General features: G+C 53.5%; 2 protein-coding genes across 6 annotated transcripts in view; both read left to right on the forward strand.

Moving 5' to 3' along the window:
- Window positions 1–13,180, forward strand: part of SELENON (selenoprotein N) — a 16,870-nt gene extending 3,690 nt beyond the window's left edge. The window contains exons 3-13 of one of the 3 annotated variants that reach the window (XR_005201240.1): window positions 1,426–1,559; window positions 4,766–4,975; window positions 5,209–5,333; window positions 5,855–5,992; window positions 7,628–7,709; window positions 7,864–8,052; window positions 8,783–8,888; window positions 9,977–10,089; window positions 10,172–10,273; window positions 11,537–11,876; window positions 12,114–13,180. Coding sequence is in view for 2 of the 3 variants with exons in the window: in XM_017534616.2 (XP_017390105.1) it covers window positions 1,426–1,559; window positions 4,766–4,975; window positions 5,209–5,333; window positions 5,855–5,992; window positions 7,628–7,709; window positions 7,864–8,052; window positions 8,783–8,888; window positions 9,977–10,089; window positions 10,172–10,273; window positions 11,537–11,707 (1,370 nt within the window). In the remaining variant the exon portion in view is untranslated. Of the gene's footprint in view, window positions 1–1,425; window positions 1,560–4,765; window positions 4,976–5,208; window positions 5,334–5,854; window positions 5,993–7,627; window positions 7,710–7,863; window positions 8,053–8,782; window positions 8,889–9,976; window positions 10,090–10,171; window positions 10,274–11,536 lie in introns of all 3 variants that reach the window. The other 2 variants (XM_017534616.2, XM_017534617.2) reach the window with 2 other exon arrangements.
- Window positions 13,181–15,657: 2,477 nt separating this feature from the next.
- MTFR1L (mitochondrial fission regulator 1 like) overlaps window positions 15,658–27,583 on the forward strand; it is a 13,614-nt gene continuing 1,688 nt past the window's right edge. The window contains exons 1-6 of one of the 3 annotated variants that reach the window (XM_017534625.2): window positions 15,658–15,751; window positions 18,556–18,665; window positions 19,164–19,268; window positions 21,804–21,913; window positions 22,117–22,328; window positions 25,317–25,638. In XM_017534625.2, coding sequence (XP_017390114.1) covers window positions 18,642–18,665; window positions 19,164–19,268; window positions 21,804–21,913; window positions 22,117–22,328; window positions 25,317–25,638 — 773 coding nt within the window. In that variant the 5' untranslated portion in view covers window positions 15,658–15,751; window positions 18,556–18,641. Of the gene's footprint in view, window positions 15,777–15,939; window positions 16,157–18,555; window positions 18,666–19,163; window positions 19,269–21,803; window positions 21,914–22,116; window positions 22,329–25,316; window positions 25,639–27,583 lie in introns of those variants that run through there. The other 2 variants (XM_017534623.2, XM_017534624.1) reach the window with 2 other exon arrangements.

A 27,583-nucleotide genomic window follows, 5' to 3' on the forward strand; every position in this document is an offset into this window, starting at 1 on the left:
TTTATTTATTTATTTTTGAGACAGAGTCTTGCTCTGTTGCCCAGGCTGGAGTGCTTGACTCACTACAACCTCTGCCTCCCAGGTTCAAGCAATTCTCCTGTCTCAGCCTCCTGGGTAGCTGGGATTACAGGTCTGTGCCACCACACCCAGCTAATTTTGGTATTTTTAGGAGAGACGGGGTTTCATGTTGGCTAGGCTGTTCTCAAACTTCTAACCTCAGGTGATCCACCCACATCTGCCTCCCAAAGTGTCAGTGGCCTCCTTGCCCAGCTGGGAATCATTACTACTAATATTTATCTGTGATATCAGTAAAAGAATTGAACAAGCAAGGCTGACTAATAACCTTGCCTCTTTCCTGTTGCTCCCTTCCTCTGGGGTTTCTAGATTGCCTTTTGGAAAGTTTCATTGCATTGACTTACAAATACACAAATCACAGTGATTCTTCAGAAGAGGCATTTGCATCCGGAGCAGCAGGGAGTGCTCGGAGCAGCAGGGAGTGCTCGTTAAAAGGGCAGTTTCCAGACTCACCCCTGCAGATTCTGATTCAGTAGGTCTGAGGTGGTTGTGAGCATCTGCAGCTTAAAGGCATCCTCAGTGCTTTTGAGGACTTCTGGGTGAGAACTGCTTCTAATGCATCATTCAGCCTGCTAGCCAGCAAATGCCAGGCATCATCTCTGTACCATGACACTGCCCCGAGAGAGCAGACAGGGCAAGACCCCCCACCCAGCTCCATTCTGTTATTGGTGTCTATTCCTCACCCCTTTTGAAACAGGCTTCATTTCTCCCTTAGCGCTTCAAAATGACTCCTTCCACATGGGGAAGGCTACACACTTGCCAGATCTCTGAGCAGGAAAAAATCCAAGAAATCAAGTCCAGCTACTGCCAGTCCAGCCCCTCCTACAGCTGGGGAATGCCCCCCGCCCCCGCCAACAAAAAAAAAAAGCAGGGGAAAATGGGTCTCCTTGCTCCCAAACCAGTGCTCTCCCTCTGACACCAAAGATAGCCTGAGTCTGTTTCTTGCTTTCATTCATAACTCTGGTTCCCTTGACTGAGTTCCTCTCAGTCTCAGAAGACCCAGAAAAGAGTTGTGTTTGTCATGGGTTTAGAGTAAACAGGCCTCGGTTTCCACCCTGATTCTCCTACCATCTAGCTATGTGATGGGGGGAGGTGGCTTCAGCTTTCTGAGTCTTCTCTTTCTCATTTGTCAAATGGAGTTGGTCGTTATTATCTGCCTCCCTGGGCTATCCTGAAACTAACTGTGATACACCGGTTGTTACTTTGGTGATTGTTAACTGTTAACACCCCAGCTACCCCCACACCCCTCACCCCTGCTTGGCTCCATTAATAACCGGCTAGCGTGGATGTCCAGGGAGAGGCGAGCCCTGCACCATGAGGCCAGTGCCTCCGATGATCTGTGTCTCATAGGGTCAACTCCTGAGGCCAGCTACGAGGAGGAGGAGCTGCCCCCTGACCCTAGCGAGGAGACGCTCACCATAGAAGCCCGATTCCAGCCTCTGCTCCCGGAGACCATGACCAAGAGCAAAGATGGCTTCCTAGGGGTGAGCTGGGGACCCCAGGCAGCGGGATCATCCATGTGCATCTGCCTCCTGAGGACGAGTTTCTGCTCCTTTCATCTTTCCTCCCTCTGCCCTCTGTGTGCCCACTGGAGCCAGGCCCCGTGCCAGGCCCTGGGGGTCTGCATGGCTGTGATGTTGTCCCTGCTGTCCAGGCATACAGCCTGCTGAGGGAGCAGGAGAGAGAAGCATTAGCCTCCTCCCCAGATGGAGGAATCTGGGATGGCTTCCTAGAGGAAGTGACATCTGGTAGACTGCAGGATGGGGAGGGCTCAGCAGGGTGACTGAGCAAGGAGGGCGGGGTCTCAGAGGAAGCAGCAAGTGCAGTGGACACCCTGTTAATGCGGCTGTCCCACGTATTATGATTACTTCCTGCACGTCCATCTCTTCCCCACAGGCCGTAGCACGATGCCTGGCACCCGACAGGGCCTCTGTTGAACTCTGATGATCTAGACCTGAGGCTTGGTCCCCAGCAGAGGGCTTCCCAGGGGAGGGCACCTGAGAAGGTGGAGGTAGGAGGTGGACAGATGCTATCCTTGCCAGCCCCTCCCTCACCCAAGGCCCTTTGGACGGCTCCTGAGCGCATTCTAGGACGAAGCTGCCTCAGCCCCTGCCTGCCCTTCTGCTCGCTCTCCCATTCCCTCCTCCCCTCTGTGGGCTTCCTCTATTCCAACCACACCAGACATGCTTCCTTCCTTCCAAATCCCCAGGCTTTCTTCCCACTGGGAGCCTTCTCACATGTGGTTCCCGCTGCCAGGAACGCTGCCTCTCTGTGCCCAGCCCACACCGACCCAGCCCTTTCATCTCAGCCAGCGCCACTTCAGCACAAACACAGGCCTGAAGGCAGGAAGTGCCAGGCTGGTCACCAAGGCCAGATGGCGGGTGTGGCTGGGCCCAGGGCATTCAGGACCCACGCAGGGCCTCCTGGTCAGTGGGGCCGGGAGAGAAGTTGCCAAACCCCACCAAGGGCCTTGTGGCCTGACCTTAGCCTTCATTCTGTGGCGGCAGAATAGCAAGCAGATTTTAAATAAGAGCTTCCACATCAGACCTGGGCTTTCTAGGCCGGGGACAGGGCACGGGGGGCATGGGGAGAATAGGGAGAAATGGGAGGCAAGACGACCAGTTCTGGACCGGAGAGGCAGAGGTGATGGAGGGTTAGGGAAGCCTGTGGGTGCTGGGGAAGGAAGGAAGGGCAGGGCGTGGCTCCTCATGGACAATGGTGGGCAGGAGTTTGATGACTCAGGCTTCTGGCTGGGGACCAGGGGCATGGTGGGCTGCTTGCCCAGATGGGGACTGGAGCGGGGCAGGGAGTGGGGAGAGAATGAGGTCAGTCTGCACATGTTGAAGTTGAGGTCCCGGCGGGTGCTGGGTATCCGCCACCCAGCAGCAGCCCCATGGCAGTGCTCAGCTTTAGAGCCTGGTGGCCACGTGGCAGAAAAAACTGGAATGAGTATGAGGCTGGCACCTACAGTGGAATTACTACCTTGCCCAGCCCAAGGAAGCAGTGCTGGGAAGGCCCCTCTTTTTTTTTTTTTGAGACGGAGTCTTGCTCTGTCACCAGGCTGGAGTGCAGTGGCACCATCCCGACTCGCTGCAACCTCTGCCTCCCAGGTTCAAGCGATTCTCCTGCCTCAGACTCCCGAGTAACTAGGACTACAGGCATGAGCCACCACGCCCAGCTAATTTTTTTGTATTTTTAGTAGAGACATGTTGGCCAGGATGGTCTCGATCTCTTGACATCGTGATTCACCCGCCTCGGCCTTCCAGAGTGCTGGGATTACAGGTGTGAGCCACCGCACCTGGCTGGGAGCCCCTTTCCTAACCTCATTGCTGCAGGTTCGGGGAGGGATGGGAATTCCAAGGAGGAGCTCAGGGAAGGGCAGTGCCCATTTTTGTTCCTGTTCACTTGCCGTCTCCCATTATGAACTCCAAGAAGACAGGGTGCACAGTGTACCCCGATATAAGTATATAGTAGGTGCATAAAACATTTTGTTGAATGAACAAATGAATCAACGTGTTCTTCTCAGCCAAGGAGAGAGAGCCCAGCAGACAGGCAGAGGTCTAGGCAGTGGCTGAAACTCGGGTCTGCCCTTCCACAGAAGCAGCTGGGGAGCCCGTCTCTGGGTTTGGCAGTGATGGGCTGGTCCGAGCGGATGAGTCCCCCATAGACAGCAAGAACTGGGGTGGGGCAGGAGCAGCACCCTCAGCCCTGGCCCCCAAGCAGAGCTGCACCAAGCCCAGCACCCATCTCTGGCAGGTCCCCTGCAGGGGGTGGCCAGCCCACAAGCAGGACCCAGCAGGGCGGGCTGGTCCTGGCCCCACACAGCCGCTCTGCCTTGAGAACCGCCTGTTCAGTCTCTCTCCGTGGGAGCTTTCCGCACTGCTTTCCTCCTACCTCCCGCCAAGCCTGAGCTCCTGCTGCCATGGAGGTGGGGACAGGAGAGGGAACCCGCTGCTCCTCAAAGACCGGCCAATGTGTAGACAGCTCTGTGGCCTCTGAATCTCCTCTCCAGGCCATCAGCCTGTCAGACAGAGGCGAGGCAGGTCACTGATGAGGACTCGGGCTTAGGGGAGGCGTTTGTCCAGGCTGTCTAGCCAGGGTGGGGCAGGCTGTACTTAGGGCAGGGTGCTTCTGGGGTGTCCCTCCTTCCCTTTCCCTGTGGTCTCATTCTGCTCTTGACCCTAGAGATTTCACCTCGAACATGATTGCACACCACCCTCATCGGACTTAACTCCAAACCGAAACCCTGAGCTGGCCAGTGGGACATTAGTCCCTGGGAGGAGACTTAGAGAGGAGGTGGGGGAGGGAGAGCAGGGCTGCTGGAGGCCCAGGAAGCCTGGGCAGGGCGGGGCACCCAAGACTGGCCCACGGGCTTATGCAGAGGATGGAGGCAGGACCATGTGAGGCACAGAGCCCTACCACCCCATTCCGGCCCTGCCCTTGAGTGAGCTGCTCTGGCCTGGGCTCCCCCTTGGTGGTCTGCAGAGGCGCTGGAGAGAGCAGAGGAGCCTCTCTTGGGTGGGGTATTGCCAAGCTTGTGGCCATCACTGGGGCAGGAACCGCCCTGGGGTCCATCTGCTCCCTCGGTGTGGGCTGGCTCTGGGCTTGGGGGAACCTCCACCCACATGGGACAGGAGGCCCCAGAGTCACGGTTCTCAGATTCCTGGAGCTTCGCTTTCCCCTGCCCCAGGTCTCCCGCCTCACCCTGTCCGGCCTCCGAAACTGGACGACTGCAGCCTCACCGAGGACAGTATTTGCCGCCCGCCACTTCCAGCCCTTCCTTCCCCCGCCAGGCCAGGAGCTGGGCAAGCCCTGGTGGATCATCCCCAGTGAGCTGAGCGTCTTCACTGGCTACCTGTCCAACAACCGCTTCTATCCGCCGCCGCCCAAGGGCAAGGAGGTGAGGACAGCCGGTGCCACCCGATGCCCCGCCGCCCCAGCCTAGAAATGGTCACCCCTCCATCTGTGCCTGTACCTCAGTGCCAGGCCTGCCCCACCTGCTCTTCTGCCTCCCTCTGGACCTGCCCCTTCCCCACGGGGCCCCTGGGCCTTCGGGTCTGGGCTGACCCCCACCCCAGCGGATCCAGGCCCAGCGGCACCCAGCAAGCCAGCGCTCGCCTCCCTCCATCCCAGGTCATCATCCACCGGCTCCTGAGCATGTTCCACCCTCGGCCCTTTGTGAAGACCCGCTTTGCCCCTCAGGGAGCAGTGGCCTGCCTGACTGCCGTCAGCGACTTCTACTACACCGTGATGTTCCGGTGAGTGGGCCACGCGGGAGCTTCGGGGAGGTGCGGACGGTACGGCGCCCGGAGGGGAGGGCCCGGCTTGAGGCCCCCAGCTCCACCTCTCCTCCCCCTGCCGTCTCAGGCGAGCAGCTTTGGCTCCCTGAGCCTCAGTTTCCTTATCTGTGGATCTGGGTGCTGATGACTTCCTCATGGGGCACGTGAGGGTTCAGAAAGAAAAGCTGTGGAACTTGCTTGGCATGGGGCTGGCAGCCATGGTTGTGCCATCCACACAAGTAGGCAGGACACGCAGTCACGCGTGCCCTCTAGAAGCTGTGAGAGCTTGGGGAGGGGGTCCAGGCAGGGCTTCCGGAGGAGGGGCACGTGACCTGGGCCTCGAAGGACAAGCGGCATTTGGAGGGCCTCACTGTGGCTCCCCGGCCCGCCCACCTCCACCCCCACACTCGGCCTCCTCTCCCTGATGAGTCTGGCCAAGGCTTCCCGGGCCCCTGGGGAGAAGGTGGGCAGCTCTGGCGCAGCAGGTCCCCTCCCCACAGGATTCACGCCGAGTTCCAGCTCAGTGAGCCGCCCGACTTCCCCTTCTGGTTCTCCCCTGCTCAGTTCACCGGCCACATCATCCTCTCCAAAGATGCCACCCACATCCGCGACTTCCGGCTCTTCGTGCCCAACCACAGGTGGGAGCTTGACCCTGGCCCAGCCTTGGCACCCTCCTACAGCCGGTCCTGTTCCTCAGCTCCAGGAGCCTAGGGGCTCCTTCTGTCTCTGCCCTTCCTTGGCTCCCCAGAGCCCATCTGCTGGGGCTGACGTGGGAGAAGGCGGCATGAGGCGGGAGAAGGCAGCACAAGGTGGGCAAGGGGATGAGCCGGTCACCTGCCAGCTCTTCCCAGGCACCGCGTGGCCTGGCCCTCCACCTCTGTGCCTGGGACCCAGCCCAGCAGCCCGCAGACCTTTCCTGAAGCTGGGCCTCCCCACCCGCACATTGCTGATAGGCCGCAGGCAGAGCTGTAACCACAGCCTGTGCATGCCACCAAGAGGAAGGCCAGCAGCTAGCCAGGAACCTGGCTGTGGGGTGTGGGAATGCTTCCCAGAAGAAGGTCATCTCAGCAGATACCAGGGGCTCCAGGGATTTCACCAGGCAGAGGAACAGCACATGCAAAGGCCGCAGGCAGGCCCTCTACTGCCGAAGAGCCTTGGAGGGGCTTCTGGGACAGGGCTGTACCAACCACTCCCTGCCTGCCTCCCCTGCTCAGGGCTGGCCGTCTGTCAGCAGAGCAGGGGACCCAGGAGGCCCTGGCTTCAAGTTTTTCCAGATTCCTGATAGCAAGTGGCCACCTAGCGGGCCTGAATGACCGCTTTACAGGGACAAGACCTGGGCTGGGAGCCAGGAGGTCTGCAGTTGAGTCTTGGCTGTGGCACCCTTGGGCCGTGTGGCTGTGGGCAAGACCCTGTCCCTCCGTAGGGTTAGGTGGGAGACTAACTCCTGGCCTGTTTCACCCACGGGGCAGGCGTGAGAGGACAGTTGGGTAACATGAGAAGAGAAAGTTGCTCCTAGGAGTGGAGGTGGAATCCCTCCCTCCCCAGAGTGGGCAGGGCAGGGGCTTCCCAGTCAAAGGGAAAAGGAAGAGGAGCGCACAAACCCTCCGTCCGCAGGCCTAAGGCTGGGCACACCTGCCTCCAACCCAGGGTTGTTGAGGAGGGGGACTGTGTGGGACAGAAGGAGAGAGGCAGTGACCAGCTCCAGGACCAGCTGCTCCTGGGCTCGTGTCTGAGAACCAGGTGTCAGGGACTGCTGACCCCCGGGGGGTGCCTAGCTCTGCCCCGCTGTGCCACCTGCCTGCTGCGGAGGTGGTGGTTTGTCAGTGTTGGGGCTCCCCCTTGTGGCGGATCTGCAGATTGCACTGTCAGATTTCCTGCTGCCTGCCAGCGGCCTGTGCAGGGACCACAGTGCTCATTTTCATTCCTATCCCACCCTGTGACCCACTGTAAGGCACTGGCCATCTCTCTGCCTTGAAGGGTTCTGGGCAGTACATGGGTCATGGCTGTGCAGGCCCTTGGTGAACTGTGAGGAGCAGGACTGGCAGATGGTGAAGTGGCTCCAGTGCCTTAGGAAGGGGCAGCCTGGTGGGGAGAAGGTCTGGGCTCTGCAGCCAGAATCCCAGTGGCTCTGAGCTCTGAGAGCAGGCGTTCACCTTGAGAAGCCTCAGTGTCCTTATCTGGAAAATGGAGACAGTTGCACGTGTTACGTGAGAAAAGTCTGACACAGATAATGGGCTTTGATGACGGTATCACTCTGCCCTGGCCGTCCCCAGGTCTCTGAATGTGGACATGGAGTGGCTTTATGGGGCCAGTGAAAGCAGCAACATGGAGGTGGACATCGGCTACATACCCCAGGTGAGTGCACAGGAGGCTCCCATCCAGGTGGACTCGGCTGCAGCGCCTGCCTTTGCTGTGCAATGAGTGGAGCATCTTGGAGGGTCTCTCAGGGACCCCCTGAGGATTTTCGACCATCTCTGAGCCTTCCCCCAACCACTGACCTCTGGCCCAGATGGAGCTGGAGGCCACAGGCCCCTCAGTGCCCTCCATGATCCTGGATGAGGATGGCAGCGTGATCGACAGCCACCTGCCCTCGGGGGAGCCCCTGCAGTTTGTGTTTGAGGAGATCAAGTGGCAGCAGGAGCTGAGCTGGGAGGAGGCCGTCCGCCGCCTGGAGGTGGCCATGTACCCCTTCAAGAAGGTGAGGCTGGGCGGGGGTGAAGGCCAGGTCAGGCTGCATGGGCAGAGGCTGGGAGCTGCGGAGCAGCAGCTGGGCACAGGCGCTGGCGTGTGTGCAGGGCTTGCTGCTGAGGCCCTCTCACTGTTGGCCCGGCGTGTACCAGTGGGGCCTCCCTGCTGTCATTCAGAACTTGGAGGAAGAGGCCAGGTGCAATGGCTCATGCCTATAATCCCAAAACTTTGGGAGGCTGAGACAGGAGAATCACTTGAGGCCAAAAGAGTTCAAGGCCAGTCTGGGCAACACAGCGAGACCCCATATCTACAAAAAATCTTTTAATTACCTAGCACCTATAATACCAAAGCTTTGGTAAGGCTGAGGCAGGACGACTGCTTGAGCCCAGGAGTTCAAGGCGACAGTGAGCTACGATTGTGCCGCTGCACTCCAGCCTGGGCAGGAGAGTGAGACTCCATCTCAAAAAATAATAATAATAAATTAAAATAATAATAAATAAATAGAACTTGGAGGAGACATCCATCCCCTGACTCAGCAGCACCCCCTTCACACACACACATACAGACACACACACTAACATATATACACGCACAAACATACATATACATACAAATGTATATACAGACATGTACACACACACAAATATATATACCTGCACACATACACATGCACACACTAGACTTACAGTGAGACCCTGGCTGCTTTGATGATGGCTTCACTCTGTCTCCTTTGACCCCAGGTCTCCTACTTGCCGTTCACTGAGGCCTTCGACCGAGCCAAGGCTGAGAACAAGCTGGTGCACTCGATCCTGCTGTGGGGGGCCCTGGACGACCAGTCCTGCTGAGGTGAGGGGCCCAGCTGGATATAAGGGGAACAGTGGGAAAGTCCATACCTTGTGGGGTACCGGAAGCTTGGGACTCTCCTGTTGAGTCATGAGGGGCTCAGGGACTGCACACGGTAGGGGTGTGGGGCGAGGGCCTGGGGTTTCTGTGCTGAGCCCAGAGGGAGCGACCAGATGCTGAAGAAAGGGCTGGGGCAGACTGGGTTCAAACTCAGCCATTGCCAGCCTGGTAACCTTGAGCAAGTGACCTCCCCTCCCTGAGCCTCATTTTCTCAGCAGTAAGAGCGGGTAACACACTCACCTCTCAGAGCTATGGACATGGAGGTGAAAGTGCCGCATATGCTGGGAAGTGTTATACATATGTAAGAGAGAATTGGGCCACAGGGTGGGCTTGCATTCATTTATTCAGAAAATTCACCAAAGACCTCCTAGATGCAACGTTCTTTGGGTGCCTGGCAGCAGGCACAAAGATGAATAAAACAGTGCCCCGCCCTCATCCCATCAACCATCAGTGCAGCAGTGGGTGGGGTGCTGGTATCCCACAGGGAGGAAGTCAGAGAGGGTCCCTGCCCTCAAAGGGGGTGACACAGTGCAAAGGCAGACACTGAATGAATCAGTACAAGTGGGTTGAGTGTTCTATAGGGGACAGTCCAGAGCGGCACCAGAGTGTAGAACTGGGGGTGAGGGAAGGCTTTGTGAAGACAGTGCTATTTACGCAGAGACTTTGAAGTGTGAGTAGGAGTTTGTCAGGTGACTGGATGGAGTGTGCCAGGTAGAGGAACAGCCTGTGCGAAGGCCCTGGGGCACAGCCTTCATTGGATTTAAGAAGCTGTCGCTGTCTGCAAGTCCCTGGGGCCAGGTAGAACCCCTACCCCTAATCTCAGCCCAGGATGCTGGCATGTTATTGATGTAAATTCCAATTACCATTTATTCAGTACCTATTCTGTGTCAGGCTCTTTCAATCTGTCATTTCACCTGGGTGCAGAGACCGTTCTGTAACCCGTGAGGTTTCCCCAAAGCAAGACTGCACCCCAGCAAGACGTGGGAACGCCTCACCCTTCTGTCTTCCAGCTTTTTCCTCTTTCTGAACAGGTTCAGGGCGGACTCTCCGGGAGACCGTCCTGGAAAGTTCGCCCATCCTCACCCTGCTCAACGAGAGCTTCATCAGCACCTGGTCCCTGGTGAAGGAGCTGGAAGAGCTGCAGGTTAGTGGGCAGGCGGGTAGGAGCGGGAGCCTCGGAGCAGTGGAGGGGCCGCGGCATCAGGGGTGTACAACTGTCTCCACAGAGCAACCAGGAGAACCCGGCCCACCAGAAGCTGGCTGGCCTGCACCTGGAGAAGTACAGCTTCCCCGTGGAGATGATGGTCTGCCTGCCCAATGGCACCGTGGTAGGCACCCCCACCTGGATCCCACAGGGCCCAGGGAGCAACCCACAGGCGGCATGGATGTGCAGCTTCCTCGGGCTTTGGGTCTGGCTCTGCCACTTCTTGGCTGCAAAGCCTCAAGCTGGTCTCTTACCCAGTCTGAGCCTCTGCTGTCCCCATGTACAAACAGGAACGCTGATGCAGGTGGTGCTCATTGGGGACTGTGCAGCAGTGAGCACAGTCCCAGAGCAGAGTCAGCGCCCCCTTGGGGTGTGGCAACCAGTCCTGGGACGGAAGGGGAGGGAAGAGCCAGGCCGTGCGACAGAGACCAGGAGAGGGCCCTGAGCCAGGATTCAAGACCCCACCTCTCGCTAAGGGCCCTTACCCAGCACTCGGCATGTCTCCTCACTGGGGCCTCACAGCAGCTTTGGGAGATGGATGATCATGAATGCCCATTTACAAATAAGGAAGTAGGCCCAGAAAGGTTCAGAGACTTGACACATGCAGACAGTGAAGTGCAGCTGGCCTTGAACTTGGGCCTGCCCTTAAGCCTCAGAGCTCCGGCTCTTCTGATCGAAGCGACCCCGTATCCTTTAAGTCCCAAGGCGTGGCTAGTGTGGGACCCAGGCTGTAGGAGGGTGCCAGGGTCTCAGGGGAGTGGGGGCTGGCACAGGAGAGTGTCCGGTGGGGGCTTGGTGCAGAGGAACGGGCACTGGGCAGAAGGTATCTGCCGTCCATGCACAGGGTGATGAGATGGTGTCAGGAACTGGAGGACGACAGGCTGGCCACTCGTCTGCTGATTTATTCATTTGTTCGTCTACTGGACACCTACTCTGTGCCAGGCACAAAGATAAAGACATGGTCCTGTGCTAAGGAGCTCACTTTCTGGAGCGAAAGGCCGATGGGGAGGCTGTCAAGTGTGAGGGTACCGTGAGAGAAGTGGATACGGAGTTCAGGATGGAGTTTGGGGTCACAGGAACAAGAAGAGAGGTCATTTTGGGGGGTGGGGCAGAGGGCTAGTGGAAGAGGCAATGTTGGAAGGTGTTGAGTTTTCACCTGCTGGGCAAGGCAGGGAGGAGACCCCTCGTCAGAGGGCCCCACATGTGCAGAGTGGGGCGCAGGGTTGGTGCTGGCCAGGGCTTACTGCATCACTGCCCACCTGCCTACCATCTGCCTCAGACAGGGACTGCCAATGCTCGAGAGTCGCTGCTTCTCCCCAGAGAGCAGAAGGCACAGGGAGCCTGGGGGCCCCCTTTCCCCACTCTCCTCACCCAGCCCTTCTCCCAGGTCCACCACATCAATGCCAACTACTTCTTGGACATCACCTCCATGAAGCCCGAGGAAATCGAGAGCAATCTCTTCAGCTTCTCACCCACCTTTGAAGACCCGTCCACGGCCACCTACATGCAGTTCCTGAAGGAGGGGCTCCGGCGCGGCCTGCCCCTGCTCCAGCCCTAGAGTGCCTGCGGGGCGGATGGGATCTGATGCACAGGCCCCCACTTCCCAGAGCCAGAGTGGTCCTCAGCCCACTGCAAACTGCAGATGCCGCCTATGCCCACCCACTCCTAGGCTGCCTTGGGGTACAAGAGCCACTGAGGGTGCCCGTCACAGCCTTGGCTTCATGGTGGTGGGTAAACAAGGGGTGCCTGGGCTGACTGGGCAGAGGAACCTCTAGCTCTGTCACCCTCTCCCTACCTACTTGGCTCTGGAAGCTGCTTGGGACCCCCCAGATCAGGGCCTGGGGGGACTCCCTGGACCTCTCCCAGCCAGCCGCACAGCCTAGGCCCTTGTGGGGTGAAGAAGAGGAGGGAGGAGCAGGCTAGGAGGACAGGGCCACCATCCTCTCCGTGCTTCCTTCCCCAAGGAAATATCCAGAAGCCCCGAGCAGGAGAAGCCAGGCTGCCAAGGTGACTCTTCTGTTCATTTAGCGCCTTGGTTACTGTCCATACCCTGGGCTGCCCTCCTGTGCCTGATGTCCCCAGCTGGGGTCGGTCTCAGTAGGACATAGCCTTCTGGAGCCTCTGGGCAGAACCCTCCATCAGAAGTGGAAACCAGACTGGACCCCCTGCAGCTCCCCCAGCTGTCTGGGGAAGCTTACTGTGAAGAGGCTTCTGCCTTTAGCAATGGGGTTCACTAAAGGGGTTCCTGAGGCCCAGGGCCAAGGCTCCCCCACCACCCACCCCAGCACAGGGTCTTCATGGGACTGCTGGAGCCAGCGCTCCTGCCATCCCTCCTGCCCCTCAGACCTCGCATCCACGGAAGCATAGCCCAGCCAAACAATAGCCTTCTCCAGAGCCAGCACTGTCCTGGCCACAGGGGTGCCCCAGGCTACCTCTTCTACCACTGGGGTGCCATGGACTCCCCTTGGCCACTCTTGGGACTTTGGTCCACGTCCTGAGCCACTGACCATGGCCAGTTTCTTTTTTTAATACATGTGGAAAAGTGTTTTTACACAAACTTTCTCATGGTTTGTAGGTATTTTTTTATAACCCCAGTGCTGAGGAGAAAGGAGGGGCACTGGCGTCCCCGGCAGCAGCCCCATGATGGCTGGATCTGAAATCCTCGATGGGTCCATCTTGATGTCTTTGCAGCTGCACCTGTGGGAAGAAACAGTCCTCTCTTCTTTCTCTTCAGCTTTTTAACAGTCCTCAGAGGATCCCTGTTCTCCCCGTGCTGTCCTGCCCATGGGCACCCGTGCACCCTCATTCAGGCCTTGACGTCAGGCTGCCCCCTCCCGGGACCCTAATTTTCTCCCCATCCGGAGCTCACTCTTAAACCTGGCAGAGGAAGGAAGCTACATTGCAGCCACTCCCAGGCCTTCTGTCCACCAACTTCCCCTGTTTGCCTTGAGCGTTTCCACTGAGCCTTCCCCAGCCAGTCGTCTTCTCAATTTCATTTTGTTTTGTTTTGAGACAGAGTCTTGTTCTGTTGCCCAGGCTGGAGTGCAATGGCACAATCTCAGCTCACTGCAACCTCCGCCTCCTGGGTTCAAGCGATTCTCCTGCCTCAGCCTCCCTAGTAGCTGGGACTACAGGCACATGCCATCATGCCTGGCTAATTTTTGTATTTTTAGTAGAGAAAGGGTTTCACCATATTAGTTAGGCTGGTCTCGAACTCCTGACCCCGTGATCCGCCCACCTCAGCCTCCCAGAGTGTTGGGATTACAGGCGTGAGCCACCGCGCCCAGCCTTGTTTTCAATTTTGCATCATCCAATCATCAGTAATATTACACACACTTTCTCGCTTAATCCTCACGACAAACCTGTGAGGCGATGCTCATTGTTCCCATCTTGAAACGAGTATCCAGGAAGTGAAGTGACTTGCCCAGGGTTACTCAGCCAGGTGGAGTTTTGGGGGTGTTTTTTGGCACTGCACCCTCACCTCCCTACCTGTTTTCCCCAAAGTAGGAAGGAAGGCCTTTCAAATCAGAGTATCTCACTCTCTGACCCCTAGACCAGAAGAAGCGTGAGCCAGCCAGCTCAGCCAGGCTCTGTGTCCTTGGAGGAAATGCTCCCGTGCCCCTTAATGGGAAGGGAGGGCGCCTGATGCTCTCTCTGGGTCTCCCCTATCCTGTCAGGTGTAGGTGGCAAGCGTAGCTTATGCAAGCCTTTCTCCTACTGTTCCTAGAGAGCGAACTCCACGTTTCTGGTCCCATGTAAGGTGCTGATGGCCTGGGCTTTCCGAGGCCTCATCTGATGCCTCTGCAGTTCCTGTCCCCCACCAGGCCTCAAGGCTCCGGGTGAGAGAGGGCCTAGGCTGCCCTCCTGTCACTCCTTTGCCACTTCCCTCCCTTGTCCCCAACATGCTCTGTAATAAAATCAGAGAAAACTGATTGGGTGGTTCTAAGTGCTTTTCCTTTCAGTGGGATGTTGTCAGTTCTGCCCTTTCATGGGGTGGGGCTCCCTCCTGGGGCTGACTTGAGCTGAAATGCTTTGGAGGACTATCTTAGTCACCAGAGGGCTTGAGTGACTTCCCCAAAATAAGTTTGTGATAGAACAAATGGTAGGACTTACCGTTTTGAGAATCTGGTGCTTTCTGTTGAGAAAGATCCTGAAGTTAAACTCATTGTCTTAAAAACAGCCTGAGGCAGGCATGAGGTGATTGATTTATTTTTTTGAGGAAGTGAACTTCCAGAAAAACCTGTAAAAGAAGGAGGGAAACAGAAGAGGGAAAGGAAAAATGCTGAGCAGAAACAGAGTCTCAGCCCATCCTTGGCCTGAACCACACTGCAGAGTTGAACCAACCTTTTGGACCTTGTATTAGTCATTGGTTTGGGAGATGAAGGCAATTCCCAGTTTAAGGGGTTCCATTCTTCCTACAAGGGGATCTGAGTGAGGCACCAAATCAGCATCTATGCCCAGGAAAGAGCTAGCATGGACTTCCATGATCTGCCATTGCACAGAAGGGCAAGGTAATGATTAAAACACAATGTGCCATCCTGGAAGGAGGGCTGGTCAATCTTCAGGAAATCAATCTTCAGCGTTTGAAATATGGTGGAGATCAGAATGGATGACCTCTGAGGTCTCATGCTAGGACCAGTAACATCATTTGCAGAGCACAGTTAGAAAATTAATCATTACAAGAGGACAACAGCAGAGTACTAAACCAAGTACAGAGTTCTGAGAATGGGGCCCGTTTACCCACGAAACCAGCTCTGTCTCTGGCAGAGAGGATAGCAGGCTTTGGGACCAAGAAACCGCAGCGTGGGAGCCAGGCACAGCCTGAAGCTGTGCTGAAGGCAGAGGAGGAAATGTGACCCAGGAACTGAATGCCACAGAGCCAGGACAGTGAGGGCAGGAGCACAAAGAGGGAGTGGGTTAGTGAGCCTGGAAGGAATGTGGCTCTTCCTACAGTGCCGCTGGGGTCTTGAGCATGGTACCCATCTAATGAGCAAACTCACTGAATATACCGTGTTTCGGGGGTGGGGCGGGGGGAGGCTAAAATAGAAGAAAGCTGCAAAGTGCTAGAGAGCAGGAGTCAGAGGAGAAAAAGGCCTATTCTGCCCATTCTTGCTGGAGAGAGGCTTTGCAGAGGGCCTTGCCTGGGAACGGTGAACTGGGAAGAGGCCCAGGGCTTGTACGCCAGGGTGGGGATTATGATAGTTTGCCCTAGGGGTAGGAGCAGCATACACTGCATATTTTAGGGGTCGAGCAACACAGTCAGCCCTCGGCTTCCAGATGTCAAGTCGGATGGGGGCTAAACGTGGGGGATGCGACGAATCATGCCCCAGGATCTCCAAAGGCCACCAACTCTTCCGGGGAGCGCAAACCTCTGCGGGGCGTGGCCTCCGCGGGATCGGAGCGTGCGGCAGCCAGCGCCCCGCCCACTCAGGGGCCGCGCTCGCCTCGCCCCCGGGCTGGACCCGTCTCCCGAGGGTGCGCGGAGGCGCGGCTTGGTGCGCGGCTTGGTGCGCAGCTGCGGAGGATCGCTTCCGGGGGGCGGGTCAGCGGAAGTGAGGGTGGTTGAGGCTGGGCGGCCCACGGTGGAGGGAGGGGACGTGAGGTGAGTCCAGGAGCCGGAGCCTGAGGTAGGAAAGGTTCTGGGGTGGCGCGGAGGCGGGAGCGCGGCCTTCCAGCCGGTTAGTAGTCTACGTGCCAGGTGCTGTGTGGAGCCCGCGTCTGCTGTTCCCGCGCGAGTTCTCCCGGGAGCCGCTGCTGTCCCCCTCACTTGGCCGCGGGGGAAACTGAGTCCCTGAAGGGTAGTTGCTTGTCGAAGTCTCGCGCCAAACAGTGACCGAGCCAGACCTGAGGCTTCTAGTTTCGGCCTCCCTGCTTGACGGGCCGGGCTGCCCCGCCGCTCGTTTTGAGACCTGGCCGCAGCTCGGAGGCTCCCGCGCACTCGGGTTCCGGGCCTGTGGGTCCAAGGGCCTCTGGGCAGGCGGCGAGGACTTGGCCGACCTTGGCCCAGGTCAGGGCAGCTGCCACGGGTGGGGGGGTGCGGCGTGCCCTGGGCCGGGCCGCATGGAGACAGGGTCCGCGCGGGCCTCTGGCCGCTGCCGTGCGCGGCAAAGTTTCACTGAGCACGGAGGCCTCCGTGGGGACGCCCGGGACCAAGAGTGCGGAGCGGGGCCCTGCGCTGGGGGAGCTCCGGCTCTCCTGAGGGGGTGTCTGCTCTCAGACAGCAGCGGCAGCCTCAGGAGGGTTGCGGGCGCAGAGATGGCAAGACCCACTGGTGCAGCCGGCGAACCGGGGGAAGATCTAGCCAGTGACACTTGGGGGCAGAGGTGTCATCTGAGTTGGTGTTCCCCTTGATTCGTTTATTTCAGCGCGTCGAAGCGCTTGCTGTGTCCTAGGCAGACACCATGCTGTGCGCGGGGATCACAGTTTTCCAGTTCCTCTCGCGAGCACTCCGAAGGACAGGCAGGGTGCTCGGGGCGCACAGGAAAGGACCTGACCCTGTCGCAGGGAAGGGACGTGATGCTTGAGCTGAGCTCTGAGGCATGATGAAGAATGAGCTCGGCGAAGGGGGGCTGGTATTTGATGCAGGGCTCAGAGGTGGGGTATTGGGGACTGAGCGTCAGTGTGGCTGGAGAGCAAGGGTGAGAGCAGGAGGGCTGGCTGCGAAGTGTGCAGGCCTTGGTGCTCCGTGAGTGTGGTCTAGAAAGGGCAGAGAAAGATGGGTTTGGGCCTGATTGTGGATTTTATCTTGTTGGCTCTAGTAAGCCAGTTTTAAACGGACTAGCCATGGGATTAACAGTGTGTTTGGGAAGGATTCCTCTGGCTGTGTGTGAGATTTAGGCCCAGCTAGGTCTTTGGAGATAAGGTCGGAGAGGAAAGTGAGGAACACAGAGACGTACTGTTAGTGCAGTTTGTGGCCGGCACTGACATTCAGTACAGAGCCTGGCACACAGAGGGACTCTTAAAAAAACTGAACTGAGCCGAGATGGAGCCCACGCAGGAGATGGCAGGACCTGGACGAGGCTTTGGGTGCTTTCCACTGGCATGACCACTGAATGACCTGAAGGAAGTGCCTTTCCCTCTCCAACTTTCTTTCCCCATGTGTATGGTAAAGTGAGTGATACCTCCTCTCCCAAGGGTAGAAGACCCTCCACGGGAGGTCTCCAGAAAGAGCTGCTTTGTCAATCTAGTCTGTCCCCCGTTCAGAGCCTGTCCAGGGTTCCCCAGTGACTTCTCATCCGGGCCTCATGACTTGACCCCTACTTTTGTAGCTTTAACATACTCTGCCCCTCTTCACATATCCTTTGCTTTGCTGTGCTGGGCCTGTGCTCTTGCTGTTCTGTCTTCTTTTCCTACTCCCTGGAAACTCATTACAGAGCACTAGAGCTGGAGCTCTGACCTCATCTGGCTACCTGCCTAGTGATATTTAGCTTTTGCTAGAAGTATGTATTCATGTCCTATCACTGTGCTGGACAGCGAGTTCCTTGAGAGTATGACTGTGTCTTACTCCTTCCGTAGCCCCTATGGTGCCCAGCACAGGGCCTGGCACAAGTGGGTACTATTGGTGTTTGATGAACAAGTGAGTGAACAAGCACACTGATTGCATCTGCTCACCACGCAAGGACTGCTGTGAAGAGCAGTCAGATGTCACTTCACCTATCTGTGTCATAACAGTTCATTAAGCACTTTTTCCAGATAGAAAAGCCAGCGTTCAGAAAAGTTAAATAATTTGCCTGTAGCTACGAAGCCAGAAGGTGGCTGAGCAAGGATAAACCTTTTTGGCTCTTTTTGTCTGTAGGTCAGGAGACTGAGATTGGCATGAGCTGCTGTTTGTTCTCCTGTTCTCTCTGATCTCTCCCCTTGCAAGGAAGGGCCCAGCAGTGCTTTTACATCTCATTTTCCAGAATGAATCCTGGCCTTGGATAGGACCTACAATTTGGCTCTACGCGGTTTGTAGCTACCAAAGGGTTCCATTTACATCTTTAGAAGTTTTGCCTCAGCCAGGCATGGTGGCTCACGCCTGTAATCCAAGCACTTTGGAGGCCAAGGTGGGCAGATCACCTGAGGTCGGGAGTTCAAGACCAGCCTGACCAGCATGGTGAAACCTCGTCTTTAAAAAAATAAAAATAAAAAAGAAGTTTTGCCTCAGGAAACCTTAGATCCTAGGAAGGCTCCTGGGTTGGCCAAGCTCACTAGGCAAATCTTGAACAGAACCTTTGAGAGTCTGGACTTAGAGAAGTGTTGGGTGAGGGCAGCCTCTTGGGCTGATTTTCTCCCCTGTGAAACATCGGAGAAGTCTTGGTGTTAGTCATGGCTCTGCAGGGCCTGGTTTTGTGTGGCTGGCGTGGTGACCATTGAGTTCTCACTGCGGGGGTTGTTTCACAAGAGGGAAATCTGGTGTTCCTCCAGATGGCCTGATATGAAGGAGTTACGCCTCCCGCCTTCCGGAGCTGCCCTGTGGCTGCCTTGTCCTTCAAGTGCAGGAGCTGGTCCAAATGTCAGGAATGGAAGCCACTGTGGTAAGGGGCATTCCCAGGGCAGGGGTATGGTGGGGAAGGTTGGGTGCTGGGCCTGCTGAAGTACTCTTTAAGGTTCTGATACTCTCCAGTTGAGTCCTCCTTTCTCCAGAAGCCTGGAATTGGAACAAGGCCACCTTTTCATTCCCTCCCCTTAAGAACCAGTTATGATTCTGGGGCACTTCAGGAGTCAGTGTATGTCTGCCTTTCTGTACAGAGGGAGGGAAGGAAAGTCTGGATTATCTCTACACCCAGCTACTTCCTCTCCCCTTCACTGGCCCTCCCAACATTGTGTGAGCAGCAGCAGGTATCCCCTTGGGTAGCTAGCCAGGGTTAGGCTGGCAACTGGGGAACCTGTCCTCATTAAGAGTTGATTTACCCCCAAAGACTGCCCTGTACCTAGGATTGTGGAATTCGGTCTCCCTGCTAGAGAGGAGAGGTCAGGGACAGTAGACGGACTCAGTCTCTGAGGTTGTGGCTATCTGTCTCTCTTTGCTCCAGACTATTCCAATCTGGCAAAACAAGCCACATGGGGCCGCTCGAAGTGTAGTGAGAAGAATTGGGACCAACCTACCCTTGAAGCCATGTCCCCGGGCATCCTTTGAGGTGAGTACGTTGGAAGGGCAGAAGAGTAGAGGCTCAGAGTGCCGCTTCTGTGCCCCAAACCCCTTGGGACCGCCAAAGTAGGTTATTTTCTGGTCACTTTTCATTTTGTTATGAAATATTTACTAAGTGCTTATAATAGTTCCTGGTCACTGTGCCTTCCTGATTGCATACAAACCTGTGACCACAAGGAACCTGGCAGGTCCCCATGGGACACCAAGTGTTGTGATGCTTGAGTGAACTCTGCTTTTCTTCACCAGCCCTAATGGCTATGTAGCCAGTATTTTTATTTATTGTTTGAGATGAGGTCTCACTGTGTTGCCTAGGCTAGGCCTTAAACTCCTGGGCTCAAGCAGTTCGCCTGCCTCAGCCTCCCTAGTAGCTGGGATTATGGGCACAAGCCACCATGCCCAGCTCCACTATTTTTAGTGTTTCTCTGAGGCCATAATTCCTCAGCCTGCTCTTTCTGGCCAATCTGGGCATCCTTTACTGGGGTACTTCGGTCTTACCTCTGTGTCTAGAGATCCTTTAGCACCCACGCTGCAGCAGAAGATTCCTGCCTAGTCCAGGAATGAGCTCTCTTCTGTGGTAGAAAGCTAAGTAGTATTTATTAGTTACAGCTGGCTCCCTCTAGGAACTAATGGTTAAGCACCAGCTCCAGACTGTATGGTTCAGTGTGTACATTTGGGGAGCTGGGACACAAAAGAAATACTTCTGCTTTCTACCCACACAGAGGAGATAGAAATATGTGCATAAAAGGATGTGAGGCCAGGTAGAAATAGAAATGAAGGAGCCAAATCTGTATAAAAGATGCTAAACAGCAAAGTCTTTGTAGGAACTGGATCTGGAATTAGAAGAGATGTCAGGGTTGGTATTAGGGTCAGGAATGGACGTGCATTGGGGAGTAGGGGGCAGGAAAAGCTGTCCTGTTATTCAGATTGCCAGCTATCCGTAATTGCCTAAAGGTCTTGGGCAGGAAGTGTTCCTAGCTGCCTCAGAATCATAAAAAAAAAAAAAAAAAAAAAGAGTTGGGGAGTGTGGCTGACTCCATGGAGGCTGCTCCCACACTTGGCTATACCCTCATTAGTTCTTTGGTCAGATGCTGGGCAGAGACAGTCAAGGGCACAGGCTCTCATAGAGCAGGAATATATGTGAGTAGTATTAGTAATACTAGCTAACGTTTACTGAGCACACTGCTATGTGTCAGGTACTGGCTGAGTACCTTATATGTGTTTACTCATTTAATTGCCAAGAGCAAAGGAGTATTCAGCATTAATCAGGAAAACAAATGGAGGCTTCCCCTATTTTAGCACTAGTTCCTGGGTCAGTGGAAGTCCTCTGTGTGTGACCTTGGAGTATCACTTAACTCCTGTGAGTTCCAGGTTTCCTATCTAAATGCAGGTGCTATCAATCCTAGATCTATCTACCATACCAAATAATTTGTGGCAGAAACAGTTGAATTTTACTGGTGTGTAGATATGCATTTATTATTGTATTACCTTAAGTATTATTTAAGGACTCTTACCATTTTTAAAATTTAAGCATATGAAAATATTAAATTATGAAAAGGAAAATAACCTATAATTACACAGTAATAATACAATAACTATTAATGTCTTAGTGTAGTCCTCTCTTTTTCTAGATGAATGTTTTTTATTTTGTTGTAATTACAGTCAACATGATTGAATTGTAATTTTTCACTTTACTCAATGTCTTTATTCTCTCTGGTTGTTGCTCATTTGGGTTGAGGAGCTATTTTAAGAAATCCTATCATGGTTCCTTTTGTATAATTGTTTCTTTGTATTTAAATCTAAATATATTCAAATTATTAGGTTTCTTTAAAACAGCATTGCTGTAACAATGTAGATCTCAATTAGCTATACAGGATTATGAAGAGCTAGTCAGGAAAAATATTCTGTTGATATAACAGGTTGTTGATGACCTTGCACTTTCACCAGAGGGCACAATGGTTTTAGACAGTAACCATCTCTATTAAAAGGTGACGTAAGCCTATCCCGTTGAAGACACAGAACCGTTTGCAGTCCCACAGACTCTCCTCTCATGCATCTCACCTCTTTTTTTGTTTTGAGACAGAGTCTGGTTCTGTCATCCAGGCTAGAGTGCAGTGGTAGAATCTCAGCTCAATGTGACCTCTGCCTCCCAGGTTCAAGCCATCCTCCCACCTCAGCCTCCTGAGTAGCTGGGACTACAGGTGTACACCAACATACCCAGCTAATTTTTGTATTTTTTTGGTAGAGGTTGGGTTTTGCTATGTTGCCTAGGCTGATCTCAAACTTTCGGTCTCAAGCATTCTGCCTGCCTCAGCCTCCCAAAGTGCTGGGATTACAGGCGTGACCCACCATGCCTGACCAGCATCTGCCTTTATTCAGTGCTTCTGACCAGGCACCTTCTTGTGTTCCCTCTAGGAAGCATTCCTGACACCCAGTGTTGGATTAGGTACCCCTTCTGTGTGTTGTACGGTTTTTGATGGGCTTATCATGGCATCAGTAAATGTTGATAAAATTTGCTTCTCCATAGACCCTGCCCAACATCTCTGACCTGTGTTTGAGAGATGTGCCCCCAGTCCCTACCCTGGCCGACATCGCCTGGATTGCTGCGGATGAAGAGGAGACATATGCCCGGGTCAGGTAGTTGAGGCAGTAGCTGGTCTGCTGAGGAACGGGGAACATTTTAGGAGAGGTGGCAGGCAGCAAGGAGAGAGGAATGAGAACTGTGGGCTCAGAGGGGAGCAGAACCTTCCTGTGCTACTCTTATAGGATTGGGGGAAGGAATTTCAGGAGCACACTGGCCAGCTGTCTCTAACTGACCTACTTGGTTTTTCCTGGTCCAGGAGTGATACGCGCCCCCTGAGGCACACTTGGAAACCCAGCCCTCTGATTGTCATGCAACGCAATGCCTCAGTGCCCAACCTGCGTGGGTCCGAGGAGAGGCTTCTGGCCCTGAAGAAGCCAGCTCTGCCAGCCCTAAGCCGAACCACTGAGCTGCAGGATGAGCTAAGCCACTTGCGCAGCCAGATTGCAAAGATAGTGGCAGCTGATACAGGTAGGAACCCCTGTGCCAGGGCCAGAACATGACAGGCTGTTCATTTCCCCTGGCTCTTGGGCAGGATATGGGTAAAGAAAATGGTAGTCCTTGGTTCGGAGGTACTTAGGTTCCAGGCTCTGGGGTTGTACTGACGACTGGCTAGCCTATAGTGCCTCTTAGATGGCTCTACCAGCCATTTTGGGCTGAATGGTTTGGTTAGGAACAAAATCTTCACTTAATTTGTGACCCCAGGCAGAGTCCTTCCCTTAGCCACAAAAACTGACACCCTCTTCCAAGTGTCTTTAAGATCACATCTTACATAAGCCCACAGTTGCCTTCCTTTTTTTTTTTTGGAGACAGAGTCTTGCTTTGTCGCCAGGCGCCAAGCTGGAGTGCAGTGGCGGGATTTTGGCTCACAACAACCTCTGCCTCCCAGATTCAAGCAATTCTCCTGCCTCAGCCTCCTGAGTAGCTGGAACTACAGGTGCACACCACCACGCCCAGCTAACTTTTGCATTTTTAGCAGAGACGGTGTTTCACCATGTTGGCCAGGATGGTGTTGATCTCTTGACGTCGTGATCTGCCCACCTCGGCCTTCCAAAGTGCTGGGATTACAGGCGTGAGCCACAGCACCCGGCCCTTTTTTTCTTTTTGATATCTTGCTGTGTCACCCAGGCTGGAGTGCAGTGGAACAATCTCGGGTCACTGCAACCTTCACCTCCCGGGTTAAAGCGGTTCTCCTACCTCAGCCTCCTGAGTAGCTGGGACTGTAGGGGTACACCACAGGCCTGGCTAATTTTTGTATTTTTAGTAGAGACAGGTTTCACCTTGTTGGCCAGGCTGGTCTTGTACTCCTGACCTCAGATGACCCACCCGCCTTGGCCTCTCAGAGTGCTGGGATTATAGGCATGAGCCACCGAGCCCAGCCAGCTTTCCTTTTTTTGAGGACAGGATCTTGGGCCTTGCTCTGTCACCCACACTGGAGTGCAGTGTGGAGCCTGCCTCCCAGGCTCAAGCAATTCTCATGCCTCAGCCTCCTGAGTAGCTGGAATTACAGGTCTGCACCACCACACCCTGCCGTTTTTTTGTATTTTTAGTAGAGATGGGGTTTCACCATATTGGCCAGGCTGGTCTTGAACTCCTGGCCTCAAGCAATCCATCCGCCTTGGCCTTCCAAAGTGCTAGGATTATAGGCATGAGCCACTGCATCCAGCCAACTTTTCTGGTTTTTTTTTTTTTTTGAAACAGAGTCTCTGTTATCCAGGTTGGAGTACAGTGGCGTGATCTTGGCTCACTGCAACCCTCACCTACTGGGTTCAAGTAATTCTTGTGCCTCAGCATCCTGAGTGGCTGGGATTACAGGCACACGCCACCACACCCAGCTAATCTTTTGTATTTTTAGTAGAGATAGGGTTTCGTCATTGCCCAGGCTGGTGTCGAACTCCTGAGCTCAGGCAATCCACCTGCCTCGGCCTTCCAAAATGCTAGGATTACAAGAATAAGCCACCACGCCTGGCATTCCTTTTCAATACAAGAAATAAACATTCCCCCCCCACCACCACTGAGACTTACCCTTTTTAAGCACCTATCTTTGCTTTCCTTGTTGTTTCTACCAGGGATCACAAGTGGCTTTACCACTTCAGTTATCATACTGCTAGTGACAGTGTCCCCAGGGCCCACTCTGCAGAGTGGGGAGTTGCATGACATTATGTTTTGTTATGTTTTCTTATCTCAGATTGGTGGGCTTTTTTTGGTGGGAGGAGAGTTTGATAAAGTTGGAGATTTCGGCCTTAAAACACAGTGGCGGGGCACAGTGCCTCATGCCTGTAATCCCAACACTTCAAAAGGGTGAGGCAGGTGGATCACCTGAGGTTAGGAGTCTGAAACCAGCCTGACCAACATGGTGAAACTCCGTCTCTACAAAAAATACAAACATTAGTCCCAGCTAATTGGGAGGCTGAGGCACAAGACCCACTTGAACCTGAGAAGCAGAGGTTGCAATGAGCTGAGGTTGCACCGCTACACTCCAGCCTGGGCGACAGAGTGAGATTCTGTCTCCAAAAAAAAAAAAAATGGGTCCATTATGCAGACAAGCCCTGTAACCCACCCCTCCAGCTTTCTATCTGCGGTTAAAGCAGAACCACTGGAAATGGATGGGAAGCCTGCCTTGACCAGAGGCATGGACAGCCAACAGGTCAATATGTCCCAAGATGCTCAGGGCTTATCCTCATATTCTTCCCATCCTCATTTTTTCACTCTGCATTGACTCAGTCATAACTCTGAAACTTACCAGTTAGTAGAACACATGGAAATCATGGTATTCTTTGAAATCTTCATGCATTTAATTTCATTACATGGAAGTTTTATGGAAGAATTGCACTGAAACTTTCCATTTATATTTCTTGGCTACTTCTGTGTCATATGAGAGACAAGCAGAAGTAACGTTTTTTAGAAACAGAGTTTTTAGTATGTTTAGTGGTTTTAAAATGTTTTTAGTGTTTTGTAGAAACTGAGGAAATTCTCTTCACTGAAATTTGGGAAGGTTGGGAGGTCTCTCACTATTCTAGTTTTGCTGAGAACATGTCTTCTAATCCATAGATAGTAAGATTCAAAGGAGCATAGTCAGAAGCGCTAGCCTAGTTAGAGAAAAGGACAAATTCAGGCCTTAGCGCTGTCATTGCTGCTTTGGCCTGTAACAAGGCTACCACTCCACAGCCTATTGTGGAATGGGAGCTTTTAAAAGCCAAGGCCTATAGGGCTGGGTTTTCCTGCCCTCCTGGAACGCTGGAAAAGCCCAGTGCTTCTACATCTTTCTGAGCCCCCGAGTGAGCCAGCATAGTGGACTGACCCTCCACTGGCTACAGAGATAGTACCATCCTGGCTCTCCCAGAATGTCATGGTGTCAGCCCAGGAAATGAATGTTCAGTAGGCAAGGCTGCGGGGAGAAGATGTTGCTACTATGTTCTGGCCTCAATGTCCATCCATGCCTATTGTTTTCTCTTTCAGCTTCGGCTTCATTAACGCCAGATTTCTTATCTCCAGGAAGTTCAAATGTCTCTTCTCCCTTACCTTGTTTTGGATCCTCATTCCACTCTACAACTTCCTTTGTCATTAGTGACATCACCGAGGAGACAGAGGTGGAGGTTCCTGAGCTTCCATCAGTCCCCCTGCTTTGTTCTGCCAGCCCTGAATGTTGCAAACTAGAACACAAAGCTACCTGCAGTTCGTCTGAAGAGGATGACTGCATCTCTTTGTCCAAGGCCAGCAGCTTTGCAGACATGATGGGTATCCTGAAGGACTTTCACCGGATGAAACAGAGCCAAGATCTGTAAGTATCTGATGAGGAGCTCTGGTGATCTATTTACTCTGAGTTACTCATGGCCAATGATCTAATGCAACATACTTACATAGTAAGTTATTAGTAGTACCGTATGTTATGTCATTCATAAAGTTTCCTGACTACCTGCTTGCCAGTGTCTTGGGCCCCAGTTTGAGGAAAGAGCAACACTTTACATTTATTGGGTTAGGTCACCCAAACCAAACGTTAGGCTAGTAAGGATCTTACAAGAAGGCTCATCTAATCCAACTTCTGTTCTCAGGTGGCTTTACCACTTCATTTCTCATACTGCTAGTGATAATGTCTCTATGCCCCACCCTTCAAAGTGATGGGTTGCATGACATTATGTTTTGTTTTCTTATCTCAAATTGGTAGACATTTTTGGTGGGAGGAGAATTTCATAAAGTTAGAGATTTCTGCTTTAAAATACAGTGGTCCATTATGCAAGCAAATCCTGCAAATTCAGTGATTTCAGAACAAGGCTTTTGAGATTCACCAGGAGTTCCTAAACCTGTCTGTGTATCAGAATTGCTTGGATTCGTTAAAAATACATCTTTAACTTACTAAAGTAGAACCCCAAGGAGTGGAGCTCTAGGTTTTTCCGATGGCGTATGAGGGACTTTAGGGAAAAACTTCATCTGGCAGAGAAGCCTCAGGGAGTCACCCCATTGCACAGTGTTTCTCCAGTTGTGGATTGTAGTTTCAATTGTGGTTTCAACAGCTGCACAGGACCACCAGACACCAGAGGAACTTGGTTTGAATGTAGGTTTCTAGGCATTTGAGATCTAGACCTTGCACCTAGTTGTGCAGATATATTTGATTTTTTTTTTTTTTTTTTTTTTTGAGATGGAGTCTGACTCTGTTGCCCAGCTGGAGTGCAGTGGCATGATCGTGGCTCACTGCAACCTCTACCTCCAGGGTTCAAGCAATTGTCCTACCTCAGCCTCCCGAGTAGCTGGGACTACAGGTGCACGCCACCACGCCTAATTTTTGTATTTTTACAAGAGATGGGGTTTCACCATGTTAGCCAGGATGGTTTCGATTTCTTGACTTTGTGATCCGCCCACTTCAGCCTCTCAAAGTGCTGGGATTACAGGTGTGAGCCAGTGCGCCCGGCCAGCTGTATTTGTTAATGCAGATGAAAAACTGTTTTAGGGACTGGAAGTGAGGTCTCCTGAGTTGATAAAGTTCCTGTTAAAGGGAGAGTTACTTGCCTTGGTTCCCTTTTTGTCTCCTAGGACCCATTTTCTTCTGAAAACCAGATCAGGCTAAGTGACTTTCTCATTGCTTCCTGGCAGTTGACCCATTTGGGAAGTCACCCTTAACATTCCTTCACTGGCCCTAGTCAGGTTGGTCATACTCACCTGTAGCTCTTTGGTCTTCTGCATTCCCAAATTCAGTTGCTGCTGCTTTTGGTCTTCTCTGAGCTGTTTTCTTCTGAACACAATGCTTTATAGGTTGACTCTCAAAACTTTCTCTTACTTGCCTTTTTGACCAAATTAGATTCAAGACCCTTATTGCCAGCCCCCTCCTCCCACTTGTGTCCTTGCATCAGGAGTTGGGTCAGTGAATAAGAATGGGAAAGTACCAAAATCAGCAAGGTTCAGAAATGTCACCAGCCAAACGCAGTCCTGTTTTTGCTTTGAAAGTTGAATAGTCAGTCTTGGCCCTTATATTTAGCTTAATCACCAATCAAACACCTTCATGATGATACATGTATATAAGTTCACTAGGATTTCAAGCAACTATTTTCCAGGTATCTAGGACCCTGTTATATAATGTATCAGATAATTTGGACTTCAGTCTGGAGTTGGTTTTGTTCCCATGAGTTTTTTGTTTTGTTTTTTTTTTGAGACGGAGTTTCACTCATGTTACCCAGGCTGGAGTGCAATGGCGTGATCTCGGCTCACCGCAACCTCCGCCTCCTGGGTTCAGG

The sequence above is a fragment of the Cebus imitator genome, unplaced genomic scaffold, assembly GCF_001604975.1.
Source record: "Cebus imitator isolate Cc_AM_T3 unplaced genomic scaffold, Cebus_imitator-1.0 Scaffold87, whole genome shotgun sequence".
Taxonomy (NCBI): Eukaryota; Metazoa; Chordata; class Mammalia; order Primates; family Cebidae; genus Cebus; species Cebus imitator.